A 19,660-nucleotide genomic window follows, 5' to 3' on the forward strand; every position below is an offset into this window, starting at 1 on the left:
ATAGAATAATGATATCATAATCCTTAAATAGCTCTAACCACCTCCGCTGACGCAAGTTAAGATCTTTCTGTTTGAACAGATATTGCAAACTCCGGTGATCATTGTAGATCTTACAAGGGACATAGTACAAATAGTGTTGCCAAATCTTCAAGGCATGAACAATAGCTACTAACTCAAGGTCGTGGACCGGATAGTTCTTTTCATTCACCTTCGGTTGTCTGGATGCCTAGGCAATCACCGTACCGTCCTGCAACAACACCACGCCGAGACCAATACGCGACGCATCACAATATATAGTATAAAACCCTAAACTTGTAGGCAATACCAATATTGGAGTTGTAGTCAAAGCTATCTTGAGTTTTTGAAAGCTCTCCTCACACTCCTCTGTCCATCTGAACGGAGCACCCTTCTGTGTCAGCTTGGTCCTAGATTATGCAATAGATGAGAAACCCTTAACAAATTGACGGTAATATCCCGTCAAACCAAGAAAATTCCAGATCTCCGTAGCTGAGGACGGTCTGGGCCAATTCTGCACTGCTTCCACCTTCTTCGGTTCCACCTTGATTCCCTTGCTTGATACTCAGGTGTTGTTCATGATCCTCCCGACTCCGGGAGTATACTGAAATATTGTCAATAAACACAATGACAAATGAGTCAAGATAGGGTCGGAATACAGTATGCATCAAATGCATAAATGTTGATGGGGGTATTGGTCAGCCCAAATGACATCACAAGGAACTCGTAGTGACTATACTGAGTCCTAAAAGTAATCTTCGAGATATCTGGCTCCCGAATCTTCAACTGATGATAGCCTGAATGCAAGTCAATCTTGGAAAACACTCTGCCACCCTGTAACTGATCAAATAGGTCATCAATACGAGGCAATGAATACCTGCTCTTCACTATAACTTTGTTCAACTAGGGATAATCAAACATGCGCATAGAACCATCATTCTTCTTCGTAAACAAGACTGAGGCACCCCAAAGTGACACACTAGGTCGAATGAAGCCCTTATCAAACAATTCCTGTAATTGTTCCTTCAACTCCTTCAACTTAGGATGAGCCATATGATATGGAAGAATAGAGATGAGCTGAGTGCCTAACAATAAATCAATACCAAAGTCGATATCTCTATTGGGCGGCATGCCCGAAAGATCAGCTGGAAATACATCTGGATAATCCCTCACAAAAGAATGCACAAAAGTATGAGTACTCGATTCGTCGACACATATATGACTCTTGAACTAAAACATTATAGCAAATTTCATCATACTAGTGCATGACAGGAAATTCCATCGAGCATTATTTGTCGTGATAATAACAAAGACTTTTTCACGACATTATTATACCTTAGGAGATGAATTAGGGTTAGGGAGATAGTGGTAACACTTATCAAATTAAAGGTATGTTGATTATGGCCATTTTCTAGAAGAATTGTTGCTCATGTAAATGACCTGGTGTATCGAACTTCATTTTGAAATAGGCTAAATAATTTCTCATTAAATTGCTCCCGATCAGCTAGTTTATTGTTATGATACATATTGCGCCCCTATTTTAAAATATCTGTTGACAATAAGCTGAAGCTAACAAAAGTCTATGATCTCTCCAAATAATACGGAAGTCAATTTTTCTTAAAACATCAAAAAATCTTGATTCTTACGTCTAAAACAAGCTAGATCCAGCGGAGTCAGTTTATGATAAAATATAAAGTGTAAAATAGGTGATGAAAATAAAAAGGTCAGTTCAAATGACAAGTCAGGATGAGAAGATTCAACAAAACTCGAGTACTAAAAGAGCCAATTTAGAATTATTTTGGCAAATCAAAGAATTCAATTGACCAAATAACATAAACTAGAGAACCACTAAGCAAAAATTAAGAATACAAATTAAAGCAATAAAAAAGAAGATATAAAGAAAAGAAAAGTAAAAGAGGATGGAATGAGAAAAGGAATAAACTCGACATATACTAACATCCACAATATTCCTACACATTTCTACTTAACTAATTTCTCTCTTCTTTATTTTATTCAATCACGCCTCCCGTTGTCCTAATTAGAATTTTACAAATAATAAGCCAACTTCCAAAAATGTTGCATAAGGTGTAGGCGCCTTCTAACCACTCTAGTTGAACTTTCTCTTGCTAGGAGTCACTAGATCACTTTATCCGATGTGTTTTGTATTATATCACTAATAACAATAACACACGCAATATAATTCCACAAGTATGATTTGGGGAATATAGTGTATACACAAACCTTATCATAACTTATATAGGTAGAGAAGTTATTTTTGAAAAACTTGCGGCTCAAAGTAAACACAATAATCATATGTAAAGAAAAGCAACATATAAAGAAATCATTAGCTCCATAGTTGGATGTAGGAGAATGTTATTAGCTCAAACTAGAAAATATAATTAGCACAAATATCACATAGTTTAGTGTCTAAAATGGGTTAACCGAACGGTATGGAAAAAATGAGTTAAGATCATAACTTCGGGGAACATATTTAAATAACGAAATTATTAGGGGAGGTCAAATGAAATAAAAAAATCTTAAATTGTCAATGTTTACGCTCTCATGCGGCGCAAAAAAGAAAACAGTGGCAATTTCGCAAATACGTCACCAGGTAAGGGTAGTTAATAAGAGTCCGTTTTGTATATGGAGCCATTGTAGCTAATGGACGAACCCCCAGGGGCTCCGGTGCTTTGGCAGACATCAAACCTCAGTGTCGGAAATAGGCCCTCCTACTTACCCCCCACCCCCACCCCCCCCGCCCCTCCACGACTCCTCTCACTTGACCCTCCCCAATTTTGTATCTATATATATATATATATATAAATATACACGCGCGGGCGCGCGCGCACACTCACATATACTCCACTCCTTCTACCACCACACTAGCAAAAACAGTATGGTGAAAGCATCACTGCTTTGAAAGTGATTGAACAACTAAGGTTTGTATATTCTGTTTTTTTTTTTTTGTGTGTGTGGTGGTTTAAAGTGTTTTGCCCTAATTTTGTTGAGTGTTTTCTTTTGGTTTAATCATGATCAGTTCATGTTTTGTATAGAGGGGTTATGTTCAGTTTTAGTTGTAAGTTGATTCTTGAAAAAAAAACTAATTTTTAGGGGTTTAACTGATATGGATTTTGTAACAGTTGAGGTTTTTCTTTAATTGTACTTGTTAATAGTAATGTACTACTATTTCATTTATTGCCAAGTTAGGGTGTTTGAAGTTTTAAAGCCTTTGTTTTGTGCTTCTAAAAGTTCAAGCTTTATTCAGTTTGCTGTGTTTGTAATTGATACATGTTCATCAAGAATGAAATGAGAGCAATACTTAGTTCATAGTCAACAGGAAAACCGCATTGTGCTCAAATTTTAGTAATTTTTATTTAGGTCAGAAGTTAAAATTAGCAGCAGTGAGGGAGAAATAGTTCAAGGCGAATAGATGGCGTCTAGGAGTCTGTGCGAACTAGATGTTAAACCTCACTTTGGGGATTCTTACAGCTTAACACGACTTTCTTGTTTCTAAAAGAAGCTATTTTTTCTTTAGCAGGTTGAAGAAGTGACTTTAGATGGCGTGGACGGAAAAAGATGTTGAGAATGGTAAAGAAAGTGACCCACTTGGTAACAATGGTTTTCTGAAGGGAGCGCAATCTTCTTCTGGTTCCAAAGGTTCTCCTGGTAGAATAAGTCCTATAAAGAAGAGTTTTGAAGGGAAGGATGCCATCACGTATGCAAATATTCTTCGCTCTAGGAACAAATTTGTTGATGCGCTTGCTATCTATGAGAGTGTGTTGCAGAAGGATAGTGGGAGTATTGAATCTCTGATTGGCAAAGGTATTTGCCTGCAGATGCAGAACATGGGGCGGCTTGCTTTTGAAAGTTTTGCTGAAGCTGTCAAGTTGGACCCACAAAATGCGTGTGCCCTCACTCATTGTGGAATTTTGTACAAAGATGAGGGTCGTCTGGTCGAGGCTGCTGAGGTATGTGCATGAAGTTATTTTTACTGGTATTTCACAAAACTCATCTGATCTTTTACTGTACATTTAGTGGTAGTCAAAAAATATGATGATCACATTTGGCATAATTCCTGTATGGATATAGTGGAGCTTCTGGTGTTAAAAACTCATGATCCCTTGTTTTGATAGTTGTGACTAACACGAACTGCAAGTCCGATAATCTCAGCTTGTAATTTAAGGTGAGTAATTTAAGTTGGAGTCAAGAAATGCTGTGCTGAGTTTAAGGTTGTTTCAAAGAAGGCTTGAAGTGCTTACAGCTTTTGTGAATGATGTAATACATGAGGCTCTTATCCGCTCTTTATAGACGACATCATACGTGAATCTGGGCATTGCCCCTTCTCCTATTCCTTCTCTTTCTTTGTGTGAAACCCCTAAATACCTCTAACTCAGGTGTTATTGTCCTCTTTTTAATGCTTATAATTTTAGCACACCTGAGGATTGAAATCTAAGCACATCCCAGGAAAGTATAACAACAACAACATACCCAATATTGTCCCACAATCCCAGAAAAGGACCTAAACTTAAGTTTAGTTGTTAGCCTCGTATTATATACTTATTGAGTCACATTTTTATCAACTTACTTGACTTTCATACAAGAAAGAATGATTTGAATGAGCTAACTACATTTGTTTCTGGTACATGAAATAATGTGACACTGTACTGAACTTCGTAAGACTCCTTGCTTGCTCGAGGGAGTTGAGCCCAGACATGATCTCTTACATTGTTGGTGCCCCTTGGTGCTGTAGTTTATTAATAAAGTTATTACATTACTTTATCAGTAAAAAAGAACTTCAATATTGGTGGGAGATGTGAAAAGCGTATAAATGTTCTTCATACAGATTCAAAATTGTATGAAGTAGTAGTATAATATATTAATATGAAGTTCTGAAATTGGTGGATTTACTGTCGCGAAAGAGGGCACATACTCACATTATAGGTTCAAAGAATTGTACAAGGAGTAATACTCATGATATGAGGTTCAGGAAGGTATAGGATACAACAACAACAAACCCAGTAGTTTTGCACAAGTGGGTTCTGGGGAGGGTAAGATGTACGCAGCCTTACCCTGGAAGGGCAGAGAGGCTGTTTCCAATAGACCCTCGGCTAGAGAACGACGGAAAAAAAGGTAATTGCAACGAGTGGGAATAACAACAAGATGAAATAAGATCGAATCCAAGAATGCAGTCAAACTCTAGGTAGTAATAGCCATCTATGTATAAAAGATATCATACTAACACTAATGCTAGCGAATTGAGTAAGACAAAAAGAAACGCTCGACTACCTACGAAGCTTCTACCCTAATCTTCGACCTCCATACCCTTTTGTCTAGGGCCATATCCTCAGTCAGCACCAGTTGCGCCATGTCCCGCCTAATAACCTCTCCCCAAGATTTCCTTATCAAAAAAAAAAAAAACTCTCCCCAAGACTTTTTAGGTCTACCGCTACCCCTCCTGCTATCTAACGAGGCTAACCGCTCGCACCTTCTGACTGGGGCTTCTATACTTCTCTTAATATGCCCGAACCATCTCAACCTCGCCTCCCGCATCTTATCCTCCACAGGGGCCACTCCCACCTTTTTCCGAATAACTTCATTCCTAATCTTATCCGATCGGGTATGCCCACACATCCACCTCAACATCCTCATCTCAGCTGAAATGAGGATGTTGAGATGGATGTGCGGACATACCAGGAAAGACAAGATTAGGAATAAAGTTATTAGGGACAAGGTGGCAGGGGCCTCTGTGGAGGACAAGTTGTGGGACTCGAGGCTGCGATGGTTCAGACATGCGAAGAGGAAAGACATAGATGCCTCGGTCAGGAGGTGAGAGAGGTTGACCATGGCGGGCCTGAGGAAGGGTAGGGCTAGGTCAAAGAAGTATTGGGGAGAGGTGATTAGGCAGGACATGTCATTGCTTTACCTTATCGAGGGCATGACCCACGATAGGAAGGTGTGGAGGTCGAGGATTAAGGTGGTAGATTGACAGGTAGTTGTGAGTTTCTCCTACGCTTACCAGTAGTACTAGTACTATTCTTATATTCTCTTATTCCTGATTCTTTGTTACTTGTTGTGTCATTTGCTTCCGTTACCTTATTACATTACTACTGCTATTGCTTGTTGCTTTATTTTTACTGTTTCTTGAGCGGAAGATCTATCGGAAACAACCTCTCTACCTTTATAGGATAGGGGTAAAGTCTGCCTACACACTACCCTCCCCAGACCCTACTTATGGGATTGAACTGATTTTTTTGTTATTGTTGTTGCATGTTTGGGAGTGATTACACACTTTTTTGTTACTCGTTCATTTGAGTATAATGTGCATGGGGCTAAAGGGAGTCAACTGTGAAGATAATCTATGCCATATGTAGGAAAAAAGCTATTTCTACCCAAGCTAACTTAAAAAATTAGTTTCTTCAAAAAAACAAAAAAGCTAAAAGAATTAGTCGAGTTACACAGACTAAGAATGGAATATGGAATACAGTTCGTTGTGATTCTATTAGACATTCTCTTCCTATAAATAATATGTAGCCAACATGAGCTTTAAATGCTATTAATATGTCTCTTTAATGCCGTACCAAGGGTGTTGGCTAGTGGTCAATAAAGTGGATTGAGAATCATGAGGTCTCAGGTTGAAATTTCAGCGGGGGCAAAAATACTAGGTGATTCTTTCCCATTTATTCAAGCCTTCGTGTACAGAGTTACCCCCCTACCTATGCTGGCGGGAGGTAGCAGGTACCCCGTGAAATTAGTCGAGGCGTGCGCAAGGTGGCCTAGACACCACAACTATCAAAAAGAAATATGTGTCTTAAATGCCTAAGCTGCTCCACCTTAATGTCAATGAAAACAAAAGAATCACTAGCATATAAGAGAAGAGAAACCTCCATATTGCTCCCACCAGCGTTTGTCACTTTAAATTCTCTGTTCTGATTGGCAAGCTTTAACATTGAGTTGAGCTCTTCCATAGCAATAATGAAGAGGAGAGGAGACAGGAAACCCCCTTGTCTCAATCCCCTTTACCCTTTAGGTTCCCCATTAATCAAGATTGAGAATCTAACAGTACTATGCACAAAAACCTAGTTGAGCCATTTCCTGCCAAAATCCATATCCTTGAGCATCTTGATAAGAAAGTTTCAATTTACATGATCATAAGTCTTTTTGATATCCAACTTGCATAAAATCCCTAGACTCTTCCCTTTAGTCGACGCAGAAATGGACTTCTGTTTTTGGTAGAGTGGAGACTTAATGGCCTAGAAGATAAACGCATAAAGGAGCATTACATTTTTCAGGAGTTTATGTGGCTGGATTTTGAAGTCTGCCTTGACTGAAGAGACAAAATTTTGGCTGGAGATGGTAATTTCACCTCTGCAGACTAAAAGATTTCGGAAGTGATCAAGATCAGAACTTGATGGACGTCTAATTAAGCGAACGATTAAGCTTCATTAATTTATTGCAAAAGTAATGGAGTGTGCTCTTTTTGCACACGAGCTGCTTTAAATTAATCTGGTGAATCTTTACCTTTTAATCTTTATGATGACGCTTATCACTAATCGAAGCTATCTCTTGTTTCATCTATAATCCACTTAATTTTTATGTTGAATTTGAATCAGAAGCTTATCGCTAATCAGAGCTTCTTTTGCTGCATTTATAACTTTCAGTTAAATCTTTATATTGAATTTAAATCAATGCAGTCCTATCAGAAAGCACTTAAAGCTGACCCCTCATATAAACCAGCAGCAGAATGCCTTGCAATTGTATTGACTGATATTGGGACCAGCCTGAAGCTTGCTGGTAACACTCAGGAGGGAATTCAGAAATACTATGAAGCTATCAAAATCGACTCACACTATGCGGTGATTATTTTCCGGTGCCTATTTGACTTTTTGGTTACCATGACTTTATCAAGGAAGCCCCAATTTTAACATGTGCTGCTGTACTTGCAGCCTGCTTATTATAACCTCGGTGTTGTATATTCTGAAATGATGCAATACGACATGGCCCTTAATTGCTATGAGAAGGCTGCACTAGAGCGGCCTATGTATGCTGAAGCTTATTGCAATATGGGCGTTATATACAAAAATCGTGGGGATTTGGAGTCTGCAATTGCTTGTTATGAGAGGTTGCAACAATGTTAAATTCATTTTATTTGATTGAAGTTTATCTTTAGTGTGAGGTGGCTATATATGATTTGGCAGTTTCCATCTGATTTCTGTTATTTCTCGTTATGCTTATTCAGGTGTTTAGCTGTGTCGCCGAATTTTGAGATTGCAAAGAATAACATGGCAATTGCTCTGACTGATTTAGGCACAAAGGTAAGTGTCTGTGAACAGTCCTAACTTCATTAAATGGCATTCAACTCCTTCGAAGTCAGACTGCATACAAATTTAGCAGTTATTACTATTACCATATTGTCTTCCTAACTGTTAATTAGAAATTCCAGATTGCAATCTCATAGTGAAGAACATGGTAACCACAGGTTTGCTTAATAGCATTTCGCATTCACTTTCTGCCTTATAGTTCACACAACTATCTTTTGTTTCATGTTGAACATGATAAGATACTGCTTGCTACGAAGACTGAAAATTTAATCAAGCAGCATAAGAAGTTTCCAGTTGACACCTTACTGCTCCCAACCCATCGTGAACAAACATGAAGACATATACCTGTTCTTACATTTATTATCAGTTCTAACTTATTAGAGCTTTTTCTTTCTTTATTATAAAGAAGCAAATTAAAGCCTTTTCTGGTTTCTTAGTTCACTTCTTCTAGAACTGCCAAAATCTCTGCATGCTTATTAGTTGTTGGTACTTCTATTCAGGTTAAATTGGAGGGAGACATCAACCAAGGTGTGGCATATTACAAGAAAGCTCTTTACTACAACTGGCACTATGCTGATGCAATGTATAATCTTGGTGTTGCCTATGGTGAAATGCTGAAATTTGACATGGTAATTTTGTGCAAGGCCCTCCGGTTATCTCTAAATCACAACTCATACAATAGTAGTGCTCTTGCAGTTGACATAAGGGCTGTAGCATAGTGCGTAAAAGAATTGTCGGGTGATCAACTGTAAGGTTGTTGGTTTAGTTTTGTGGTGTATCTAGGTCAACCTTGTAGAGCCATATTTTTTAGAAGATTGCACTTATTTCTGCTGCTTGCAACGGCTGAAGTTCATACTCTACTACCCTTTTATCGTAATTTATGTGTCACACTTTTCTTTTTAGTCTGTCCTAAAAAGAATGACACCTTTTTATAATTTAGAAACCATTTCACCCATAATGAGGCTATTTATAGCCACAAAAATGTTTTATCGCTTGTTGTAGTCCACAAGTTTCAAAAGTCCGTCTTTCTTTCTTAAACTCCATGGCCAGTCAAACAAGGCCACATTAAATAGGACGGAGTGAATATATACGTATGTAGTGTCTCAAGTGTTTAATTTTCAGTACCCTTCCAATATTAACACTCTTTCCCCTTGTTCCACTTGTGTTATTCATTTCTGCTCCTTGATGAGAAACTTATTGTTGTTGCTTCCATTGTGATATATTTAAAATGCAGAAATTAAAGAAACAAGAATAAAAGGATAAAAATTGAGTCTAGGCTCAAATAAGGTGTAAATATTAAAATATTGATATAATCAATCACCCAACAAATACAAGACCTATAGTACCTAATCTATAGGAAACCTTCAAGTAAAGAAATTCCACTTGAAGAACACCTTTGAAAGTTGTGTTCAACCATGGCATCCACCTTCAAATCTCTCAAAGAGGATACATTGATCATCAAAATAGTCTAACCCTAAAATGGAAACTTATACTAGGGTGAGTATTTAGTTAACAAGACACCTAAATACCCCTAAGCTAAAAACCTAGGAATCTAAGTAGTCACTAATTACAAATATAGCCGCCAATTACATGTGTAGTCTTCAATTGATGGCCAAATTATACACGTAACCGCCCAATTGCAAAAGCCACCTCAATTGAAGTCCAACGTTCTTGTTGGATATCTTGGTTCGTATCACATTGTGAAGGAGTTGATGATTTATTCTCACATGCAGGCCATTGTGTTTTATGAACTTGCTTTCCACTTCAATCCACATTGTGCTGAAGCATGCAACAATTTGGGAGTGATATACAAGGACAGGGACAACCTTGATAAAGCAGTGGAGTGTTATCAGGCAATCATCTTGTGCATGGATTTTTTTTTTTGGTTGGCATAGGAGATTTATACTTTATTCAACTTGTGATTTCATGTTCCACAGATGGCTTTGTCAATCAAACCAAACTTCTCTCAGTCATTAAACAATCTCGGAGTAGTTTACACGGTTCAGGTGAACATTGATTGCTATCAACTAGTGTTTGTGCAAGCATTTATATGTGCTGTTGTGAGTAGAATTTTTTCTTGATTGCTCGCAGGGTAAAATGGATGCTGCTGCTAGCATGATTGAGAAAGCTATCATTGCAAACCCAACATATGCAGAGGCATATAATAATTTAGGTCCTTATTTCCACCTCGCTTTTATGTGTATAAACTTAGGGTCTGTTCTTGTTTCTCTATGCATCTGTTGTTTATCTCTTTCTTATTCCAGTTTCTGTATATTGTTTGCTCCGCCCAGCCCCTCTTAAAAAAAGAGATAAAAATAAAAAAAGAAGAAAATCGACTTTCTCACTGTGTGCTTTAGGCTGTCATGGTGCTACTTTCTCTAGAACATTAATTCAGACTTAAGAGATCTATGATGTAACTGCTTCTTTGTCCATTTTGTATTGTTAGCGATTTTTCAGATTCCACTTTTCTGATGTTATTATCCACAAAGGCGAGATAACTTTCTCAATAAGCCATCAATTTTATCAATTAGTTCTTCCAAAGTGTTAGCACCATCTTTTAGGTCCTTCATGCCTTCTGACGGTTGTCGAAGTCGTCCATTTAGTTATGGCAAGTGATTAACCTTGAAGAAGCATATTTTAAATTCTCGAAGATTTATTCATCCTATTAAGTAGAAGCTGTCTAGGTATTACTCCTTTGGTTAATGGAATAATCAACTATTTGTTGGGAACTCTGCAGGAGTTCTATACAGGGATGCAGGAAATATATCTCTGGCCATTGAAGCATATGAGCAGTGCCTCAAGATAGATCCTGATTCCCGAAATGCAGGCCAGGTATTGCCTGTTCTCTTATGATTTTGAGGTATCCAATCTCTTTGGCTTTTTCTGCATGATCCTTCTTTTGATATCAACATGACCTACATGTGGTCCTCAAAACCTTTAAATAGGCTACAACATCTTTATCTAAAAATGCATTTTGCACTATGGTGACATGGATAGCTCTTTGTTATTGCTTTAGGTGTAATGTCAATCCACATAACATCAAGGTTCTAGATGCTAGTAGCTTTTGGAAAATAGCTCCGGCCTTTATCTACTACCTTTCGTGTAACAATAGATGAATGCGATTGTTAGATGCTACTTTTAATGGAGGTTTAACCTATCCAAGTTCAATACTTGTCTTCAGAATAATTGTCAGACAGGATAAACCGTTAAATTTCAAGTCCTTTAAGATAAAAATGAGAAGTTCAAAGTGCAATATGTTTGAAAGTGGGACCAATTCAAATCCTTCATAACATTCTTTTAATTTTAGGACATTAGGATTCTAATTTTTACAACATCTTGATAATTTCTGACATATTATTCTGCATATTAGATGGCAATTTTTTAAGTCTTGTCTTAGAAAAATGTTCTTGGATTTACTACACCTTTTTGTCTCATATATCTATAATTTTGTGTTTGCAGAATCGGTTACTTGCCATGAACTACATAAATGAAGGAACTGATGACAAGTTATATGAGGCTCACAGGTTTTATTTACTTCCTACCTGTGGGCTATTGTATAATATATTATGCAGCAACGCTACCTAAGTATGGGAAAAAGGGAAACTAACAATTGGGGAAAAAGGATAAAGAAAGTTAGATGTGTAGGATGAAAGAGTGAGGAAGAATTTGAAGAGTCTTTTTTTTAATGAAGTAAGAGAATGTTGTGTAAGGCATCAAGAAGATGCAAGTAGTACATAAGAGAGAGAACTTAAAGACAAAGTCAGCTCTACCGACAAAAGAGGAACTAGGCTAAAGCTAAGGAACTGACAAAGTCCAAAATATATTACGAGGGGAGTTTACAAGAGCTAAGTTCTGCCAACTATATAACCATACAAAACATCTATCCTTAAGTGAGTAAGTAGGAGTGGATATCCCATCAAAACATCTGCAATTCCTTTCTGTCCAAATACACCACAAAATACTGGTAGGGATCATCTGCCAAACTTTGTTGATGGATTTATCTACTTTCCATGAAGATCAGCTTTCATAGGCATCCTTGATGTTCTGTGGCATGACCCAGCATAGACCAAAGATGGAAAAGAACATACACCAGATATCTGCTGCAATTGGGCAGTGGACAAAAAGAAAAAGATATCTGTTGGACTCTGGCTGCCACAAGCATATGTAACACCTGTTGGCCAACTGAAAGCTTCTTCTGCTGAGGTTATCCTGGGTTAGGCATGCTTCATTTAGGGCTATCCAGCTGAAACAGGAGACGTTTTTAGGTAGTTTAGTCTTCCATATGTATATTCCCGAGGCCATCTATCAATGATATCATTGGTGGAGCAAGAATGTGTGTAGCCTGCTTCCACTGTGTAAAGGCCATCCTTGGAGTTTCCTCATCTCATTCTATCAGTAGTATTTTCCTTGACTGAGAAGCTTTCCAATTTGGCGAGTAGAATTAGAAGTTGTGGAAGTTCCCAGCCCCGCATCTCCCTTCTAAAAAGGATGTGCCAACAGTTGATTGACACTGATTCTTGATCAACTTATAAGATTAAGAATCCGTGGTGCCTAATGATGCAAAATGACCTTACGAATGACCTAGTAGATATCTTCTGTCCACCCGACAGAGGTGATTGCAATCAAGGAAATAGCAGTAGTTGGAGCAGGCACAGTGATCTTGACATTTTGGGGATGAATTTTGCCAAGTCTCACAATAAAGCTCACCTGCCTTTTAAGTCTGCTGACGTGCATTACCCCATGACTAACTATAATTTTCAAGGGAAATGAGATAACAAGTTTCTCCCAGCAAGAGAGGTATGGGCTTGCATGTTTCTGGATTAGTTAGGAAATGAGGATCTTGGCCCGAACTGGCCCATAGAGTATCAACTTTTACTGAACTTAAAAAATTATGAGTAAGGAGTTTTTCTTTGCGCTTTCTGCTAAGTATGTCCTGTACCTAGTACCTAACCATAAAATGTAATGTTCCTATATGCCGTCACCTGCTGCTTGGATGAATAGGACTCCTCCAAAATCCCAATTACTATGACCTCGTTTAATGGAAAATAGTGTCAGGTGGTGTTTGCCATTACAATTGGTATACACATAGCTATAGTTGACTGTCTATTTGGTTTAGTGTGATTCTGTTTCTGGATCTTTTGATACCTATCCTAACTGTAAGGTACGTGAATGCAGAGACTGGGGTCGGCGTTTCATGAAATTATATCCTCAGTACACTTCATGGGACAACTCAAAAGTCCCGGAAAGGCCACTTGTGATTGGATATGTGTCTCCTGATTATTTTACTCACTCTGTCTCATACTTCATTGAAGCACCACTTGCCTATCACGACTATGCAAACTACAAGGTGGTGGTTTATTCAGCTGTTGTAAAGGTATTCTTTTCCATCGCTGATACTCATTTGTCTTTGTATTGCGACAGCTTAGTTCACGCTTCAGATTAAATCACGCTTCGGATTAAATCACGCTTCGGATTAAATCACTAAGGCATTCTTTGGACAAATCACTAAGACATATTTTTATATGGTTCTTTGTTTGGGATTGCAGGCAGATGCAAAAACAAACAGGTTTAGGGACAAAGTCTTGAAAAAGGGTGGTGTCTGGAGGGATATCTACGGGATTGATGAGAAAAAGGTCTCCAGCATGATTAGAGAAGATAAAGTTGATATTATGGTTGAACTTACAGGTCACACTGCAAATAATAAACTGGGAACGATGGCTTGCCGACCTGCGCCTGTACAGGTGATCTTTATCTTATGCCCTAACTTGGTTGTTTCTGGTTTCAATCTTGCAGCTGTGAGGCCTAACTGCACCACATTAGATATGTTTTGGCTTTTAAGGGAAAGAGCTGGCCATTCATTTTTTTTTGATAATACTTTTTATGGGGAATGGTTAAGTTGTCTCGCGTAAATTGAGAAACTGAAATTCAGTGGTTCTTTTTCTTTTATTAGGCTTATTGGTAGTCCCAAGGAAATATCTCTCCCATCTTTTCTTGGATGTTGTGCTTCCAAGAGCTTGACCAATTAGAGATAGATGTGTAGCATGATGTTTTTGTCTATTACCACCCTTCTTCTAAAAAAATGTTTGAGGTTTGGTGTGCATCATGAAATAAAGAGGTATGAGTGTGTATGCATTGGATCTCATTGCGAATTATGTTGGAGTAACTTTCAAGTTTCGACCATGATAGCCTAGCAGTTTCATATGACTACCAAATTGTCAATCTTATTGAGTGTGAAGAAAAAATACATGCTTTACATTCTTTGGTCCTATTGAGGATTTTGTTCTAAGATACATGGTTAACAGTGCTACTAGGAGTCTAGGAGAATCACTCGTGTGGTTGGAAGAATATCTCTATAAAACAGCTGTCCTACTCTTGCTTGTCTACTCAAAATTTTCATTTGAAATTGGGAAGTAGTCCAGTAAGACATATTTGAAATCAAGGTGAAGCTTCTCTGAAATTTGGGAACAATTTGAAAGCACACGTGATGTCATACTTATCGAAAGAAAAACATACTTGATGTCATACTTACCAAAAGAAAAACACTTGATGTCATTCTTATCAAAAGAAAAACACTTGATGTTGTACTTCATTCTAGTGTGTCATCGTGGTTTCATGCTAATTCAACCACTCCTATCTTTGAACTTCAACTGAAAATTTCACACTCCCCCATAAAATTAGAAGCTTGCTTCTATGTATCAAACTTCCTGCTATGAGGAAGTCTTAACTAATTTATTTGCTATGGCTGAACTTTTGAGCTGTTACTCAGTGTTCATGATTCTATATATTTCTCCTGCTAGGTGACTTGGATTGGATACCCTAACACAACTGGTTTGCCCACAATTGACTATAGAATCACTGATGCTATGGCTGACCCTCCTAACACAAAACAGAAGTAAGTGGGAGAAATGTGTTTTTCATGTTGATCTTACCCGCACGACAGCCTTGTGGCTAATCCTTTCAATTTGATTGGCAGACACGTGGAAGAGTTAGTTCGATTGCCGGATAGCTTTCTTTGTTATACACCTTCTCCTGAAGCTGGGCCAGTGTCTCCAGCACCTGCTTTATCCAATGGCTTTGTTACATTTGGCAGCTTCAATAATCTTGCCAAGGTATTAATCAGGAAGCAAGTGCCATTTAGAAGCACGTAGTGGGGTTGTTTTGTGCTTTTGAATTGGTAACTGTGTTGTTTAATAGGATTTTGTGGCTCTTTCATCTTTTATTCTGATGGTTTGCTTTCAATACAGATAACACCTAAAGTGCTGCAAGTCTGGGCAAAAATTCTTTGTGCAGTTCCGCATTCTCGGCTAATTGTTAAGTGCAAGCCTTTCTGTTGCGATAGTGTGAGGCAGAGATTTCTTTCTATTCTAGAGCAGTTGGGATTGGAGCCTCAGAGAGTTGATCTTTTGCCATTAATCCTTCTAAATCATGATCATATGCAAGCATATTCCCTCATGGATATTAGGTAATGCCCTTGGTCATGTGGCCTTCTTATACTCAGAATCTAAATAGGCTTTTGATTTCCTTTGTAAATTGTTCATAAGGCTGTTTTCTTAGTTCCACTTCCAAATTTATATGGGTATCAGGCTTCACTTTGAAGACACTCAAAGAATACGTATGCTGTTACTACCTCCATCTCTTCTCCCTGGAATATATTTTAAAGGGGTTTGGCACCCTTATATGCATATGCTCTTCTTTTCTTGCTCATAGGGTGTGATTTATCAATTTGCTTCTGTGAATTGTGTAACTTCCTGTATTTTTCACTATCGTACTATTTCAAGTGATCATTGGGAGGGAATTCTAAATTAAATGTTGGGCTCCCTTGTGTTTTCTTCACTGAAGTCAACTATCTTTTTGCGCTATTAATTACTCCCCCCGTCTCAATTTGGTTGTCGTAGTTTGGCTCGGCACAAAGTTTAATAAAGAGAGGAAGATTTTTGAAACTTGTGGTCTTAAGTATGCCATAACATTTTATGCGGCTATAAAACTTTTGAAACTTATGGTCTTAAACAAGTCATAGCATTTGTGTGGCTATAAAAGCTTCCCATAAAGGAAATATAGGAATGTGCCAATCTTTTTGGAATGGACTAACAAGAAAATAGTCCCAAACAAAGTGGAACGGAGGGGGTACAAATTTTCAAATTTGCTGCAAGACTGTCAGCAATAAGTCGCCCTATTATTGTGTCAATAAAAGAACGAAAAAGGGTCAAAGCTATCCCTATTCTTTGGTTAATGGTTTACAATCATCCTCTGTCTATCTGTCATTCCAAAAATACACATTACGTCCATCTATCAGTCTCAAAGATATGCGCGACGTTAATTCTATTAATAAAATTGCCCCCACGTCTAACGGCAGAACCCGTGGGCCTTCAATTTAGTGATGTGGCATTTTTTTACTGGGCCACGCGGCAATCTCGGGCTAAAACCAAACCTGGGTATAACACCCTCGCAATTTATTTGACCCGCCTAATTATTTTCTTTCTTTTTCTTTGCATTTTTTTCTTCTTCTTCTTTCTCTTTCTTCCTTGTCACCCAACACACCCACTTCCACTCACCTAAACCCCAAAATCCTCTTCCCGGCCTATCTTACTCCAACACCACCACTGTCAGAGTTACCCCCGGCCAATCGCTTCCGGCATACCCCCACCTTTCCGCCTCTCTCTTTCTCTCACGTTCTTCACAACCTAACCCCCCCTCTCCAGGGTGCTACTATCGACGCCATTCTTCCACGACTGGCGATTGCAACCACCGGATTTCCTCGCAGAAAATGGTAAACCGGCATGACAAGTAGTCGTGAACATGACCGGAGTCTTTCAGATATGGTCGGCAAACGCCGTTGATGTTTTCGTGGCTTGTTCTTGATGCTTTTGCTACCTCCATGCTATGTCATTTTATTGTAAATAGGTGTTAAGATTTCATTGCTACCATAAGTCCACCCATTTTGTAAAAGAATGACATGCCAAAAGCCGAAGATAATATGCATGAAGAGGGTGGTGGCAAGGGAAATGGCGGCGAGGTCACGGTTACCCAAGTGGACGGCGAAGTATTGACGGATAATAGTGAGAGAAAACATGGCCAATCAGCCGAAGATGGTAGGTCCATCTATTTCCCATATACTCTTTGATCCTTGGCATGTTTGTTTCCTAGAATCGAGGTTTATGGCTGGAGAAGACGAAAGGGGGCTGGTCAGGTGAGTGGGAGTGGGTGTGGTAACAAAAACTAGGGTCGGATCCGTTTAATGGGTTGAAATTAAACCCAAATTTGGTTTCAGCCCGAGATTGTCATGTGGCCCCGTAAAAAAATGACACGTCATTTAGTTGAAGGTCCACCTATTCTGCCGTTGGACGTGGGGCAATCTTATTAATAGAATTAACGTCGTTTGTATTTTTGGGATTGATAGATGGACGTAACGTGCATTTTTGGATTGATATATGGACGGAGGGTATTCATAAACCATTTACCAAACAATAGGGGTAGTTTTGGCCGTTTCCTGATAAAAGGATATTCCCTGAAACATATGATATGATAATATTGTGTGTTTTGTCACTCCTGCATTTTTAGATAAGTTATGCTTAGGTTATCTCAGTTCTATTATCATTTTGTCAGATATTTAATGGCCATTTGATACTTGGTAAACGATAACTTTGTCAACTTTGGATGTCTTAATTAAAGTGCATAAAATGTGTAATTTCATGTTGCTGGACTGGGGTATATCTTGTTTTCAGCAGTAGGGGTTTTCAGAAGTGTCCTATCCGTGTAAAATCTGGCATCTCAAAAAATTCTGTTAGACAATTATCGATTATGATAAAGATTTGGTGACATGCCTACATCCTCTATTGCTTGCTCTTAAAGGGAAAAATTCTCAGCTTGTAATTATGATCCACTTTTTGTAGCTTGGATACTTTTCCTTATGCTGGAACAACCACCACATGTGAATCGCTTTACATGGGAGTTCCTTGTGTCACTATGGGAGGTTCCATACACGCTCATAATGTTGGTGTGAGTCTTCTTAAGACAGTTGGTAAGTATGTTTATTAACCTTAATTTTATTCTACCCCTGCTTATGAACTCAATTGATGAAAGGGTTGACCCTGAACAGAAGTTCAAGGGGAAAATTCACAAGTTCGTTCTAACACATTGTACAATTGGTTGGCAATTTTGCATTTTAGGGTTACAGAACCTTGTGGCTAGGAATGAAGACGAGTACGTTGAGTCGGCTATACAGTTAGCTTCGGATGTTACATCTCTGTCGAACTTGAGAATGAGTCTTCGAGAACTCATGTCAAATTCACCACTTTGTGACGGGACACAGTTCACCCAAAATCTTGAGTCAATATACAGGAGTATGTGGCGTAGGTACTGTGATGGAGATGTTCCATCTTTGAGGCGCATTGAATTATTACAGCAGCAGCAGCAGACACAAACAGAACCGGTGGTTCCCGAAGAGTCAGCTGTGAATTCAGTGGAAAAAACCATGATTTCTGCTTCAAAAGACGGGTCAATTAAAGAGAATGGGTTCACTACGATGCCACCTTTGGTATATAATAACTCCTCCACTGGTGAAGAAAAGGTGCAGTTAGATCAAAATAGTAATCCTGGTAGCTGAGTTGAGAGTTGTTGGTTCGATGAGTCTGTCTGTTTAGAAGAAGTGGGGAATGATTGGTAATAGAAGCCAAGATTCAAGAACAAGTCTTGCGATAGCGTGTGTGAAATCAGACCAAGCCTCTTGTATCATATAATTTATGAGGCACTTATGCGCTAAATTGAACGACTGGCTTGGTTAATGGCTGCAATTATCTCTGTTGCAGAGTGTGCAGGCATAATTCTTTTTCGGAAAAGAATGTTGGAAGGGCTAGTGAAATTATTATTTGTTCCAAAAATAGAATTGTTAGTGTATTAGGATGTGGCTTGTACTAGTTATCTCTCTCTTGCCTGAGTTTACAGGTGGGATTTTTTCCCCTTACCGTTGTAAGAAGTATAGCAGATTCAGATCCTCTTTCTAATGGAACGATCTGTTATTTTCTTTTTTCTATTTAACTTTTAAGAATTTTATCTTCCAAACGGGTTGGAGGATTCGGGCTAACAGAGATGTTCTAAATGCTGACTTGTTTGTTTGACTCATTTATCAGTCAACTTACCAGTCCTTCGACCAACTACCGTGTAAAATAAATAGGATTGTTCAGAAGAATTAGTGAAACCACAATTTAAGAACTCATGGACTAGGAGAATGCTTGAGCAATATCTTCACAACTGGCATGAATTCTTGATCAAGCCCCACAGCCAGTTAACATAACTCTCCACATAACCAGACTCTAGATTTCGCAAAGTAA

General features: G+C 38.4%; 1 protein-coding gene across 2 annotated transcripts; it reads left to right on the top strand.

Annotated features, from left to right (window-relative positions):
• Positions 1 to 2,768: 2,768 nt before the first annotated feature.
• On the top strand, positions 2,769 to 19,353 carry LOC104247379 (probable UDP-N-acetylglucosamine--peptide N-acetylglucosaminyltransferase SPINDLY). Of its 2 annotated transcripts, none has more exons than XM_009803382.2 (18): positions 2,769 to 2,954; positions 3,551 to 3,983; positions 7,707 to 7,868; positions 7,959 to 8,134; positions 8,252 to 8,327; positions 8,834 to 8,962; positions 10,067 to 10,186; positions 10,271 to 10,339; positions 10,425 to 10,506; positions 11,071 to 11,165; positions 11,793 to 11,857; positions 13,509 to 13,707; positions 13,880 to 14,074; positions 15,131 to 15,225; positions 15,307 to 15,442; positions 15,578 to 15,795; positions 18,224 to 18,351; positions 18,500 to 19,353. In XM_009803382.2, exons 2-18 carry the CDS (start codon positions 3,573 to 3,575, stop codon positions 18,934 to 18,936), a joined length of 2,793 nt encoding a protein of 930 aa, XP_009801684.1. In that variant the 5' UTR covers positions 2,769 to 2,954; positions 3,551 to 3,572; the 3' UTR covers positions 18,937 to 19,353. The 2 variants fall into 2 exon arrangements, with proteins under 2 accessions (XP_009801684.1, XP_009801682.1); XM_009803380.2 differs by having other exon boundaries at positions 3,554 to 3,983.
• The last annotated feature ends 307 nt before the right edge of the window (positions 19,354 to 19,660 follow it).

Source organism: Nicotiana sylvestris, chromosome 7 (assembly GCF_000393655.2).
Source record: "Nicotiana sylvestris chromosome 7, ASM39365v2, whole genome shotgun sequence".
Lineage (NCBI taxonomy): Eukaryota > Viridiplantae > Streptophyta > Magnoliopsida > Solanales > Solanaceae > Nicotiana > Nicotiana sylvestris.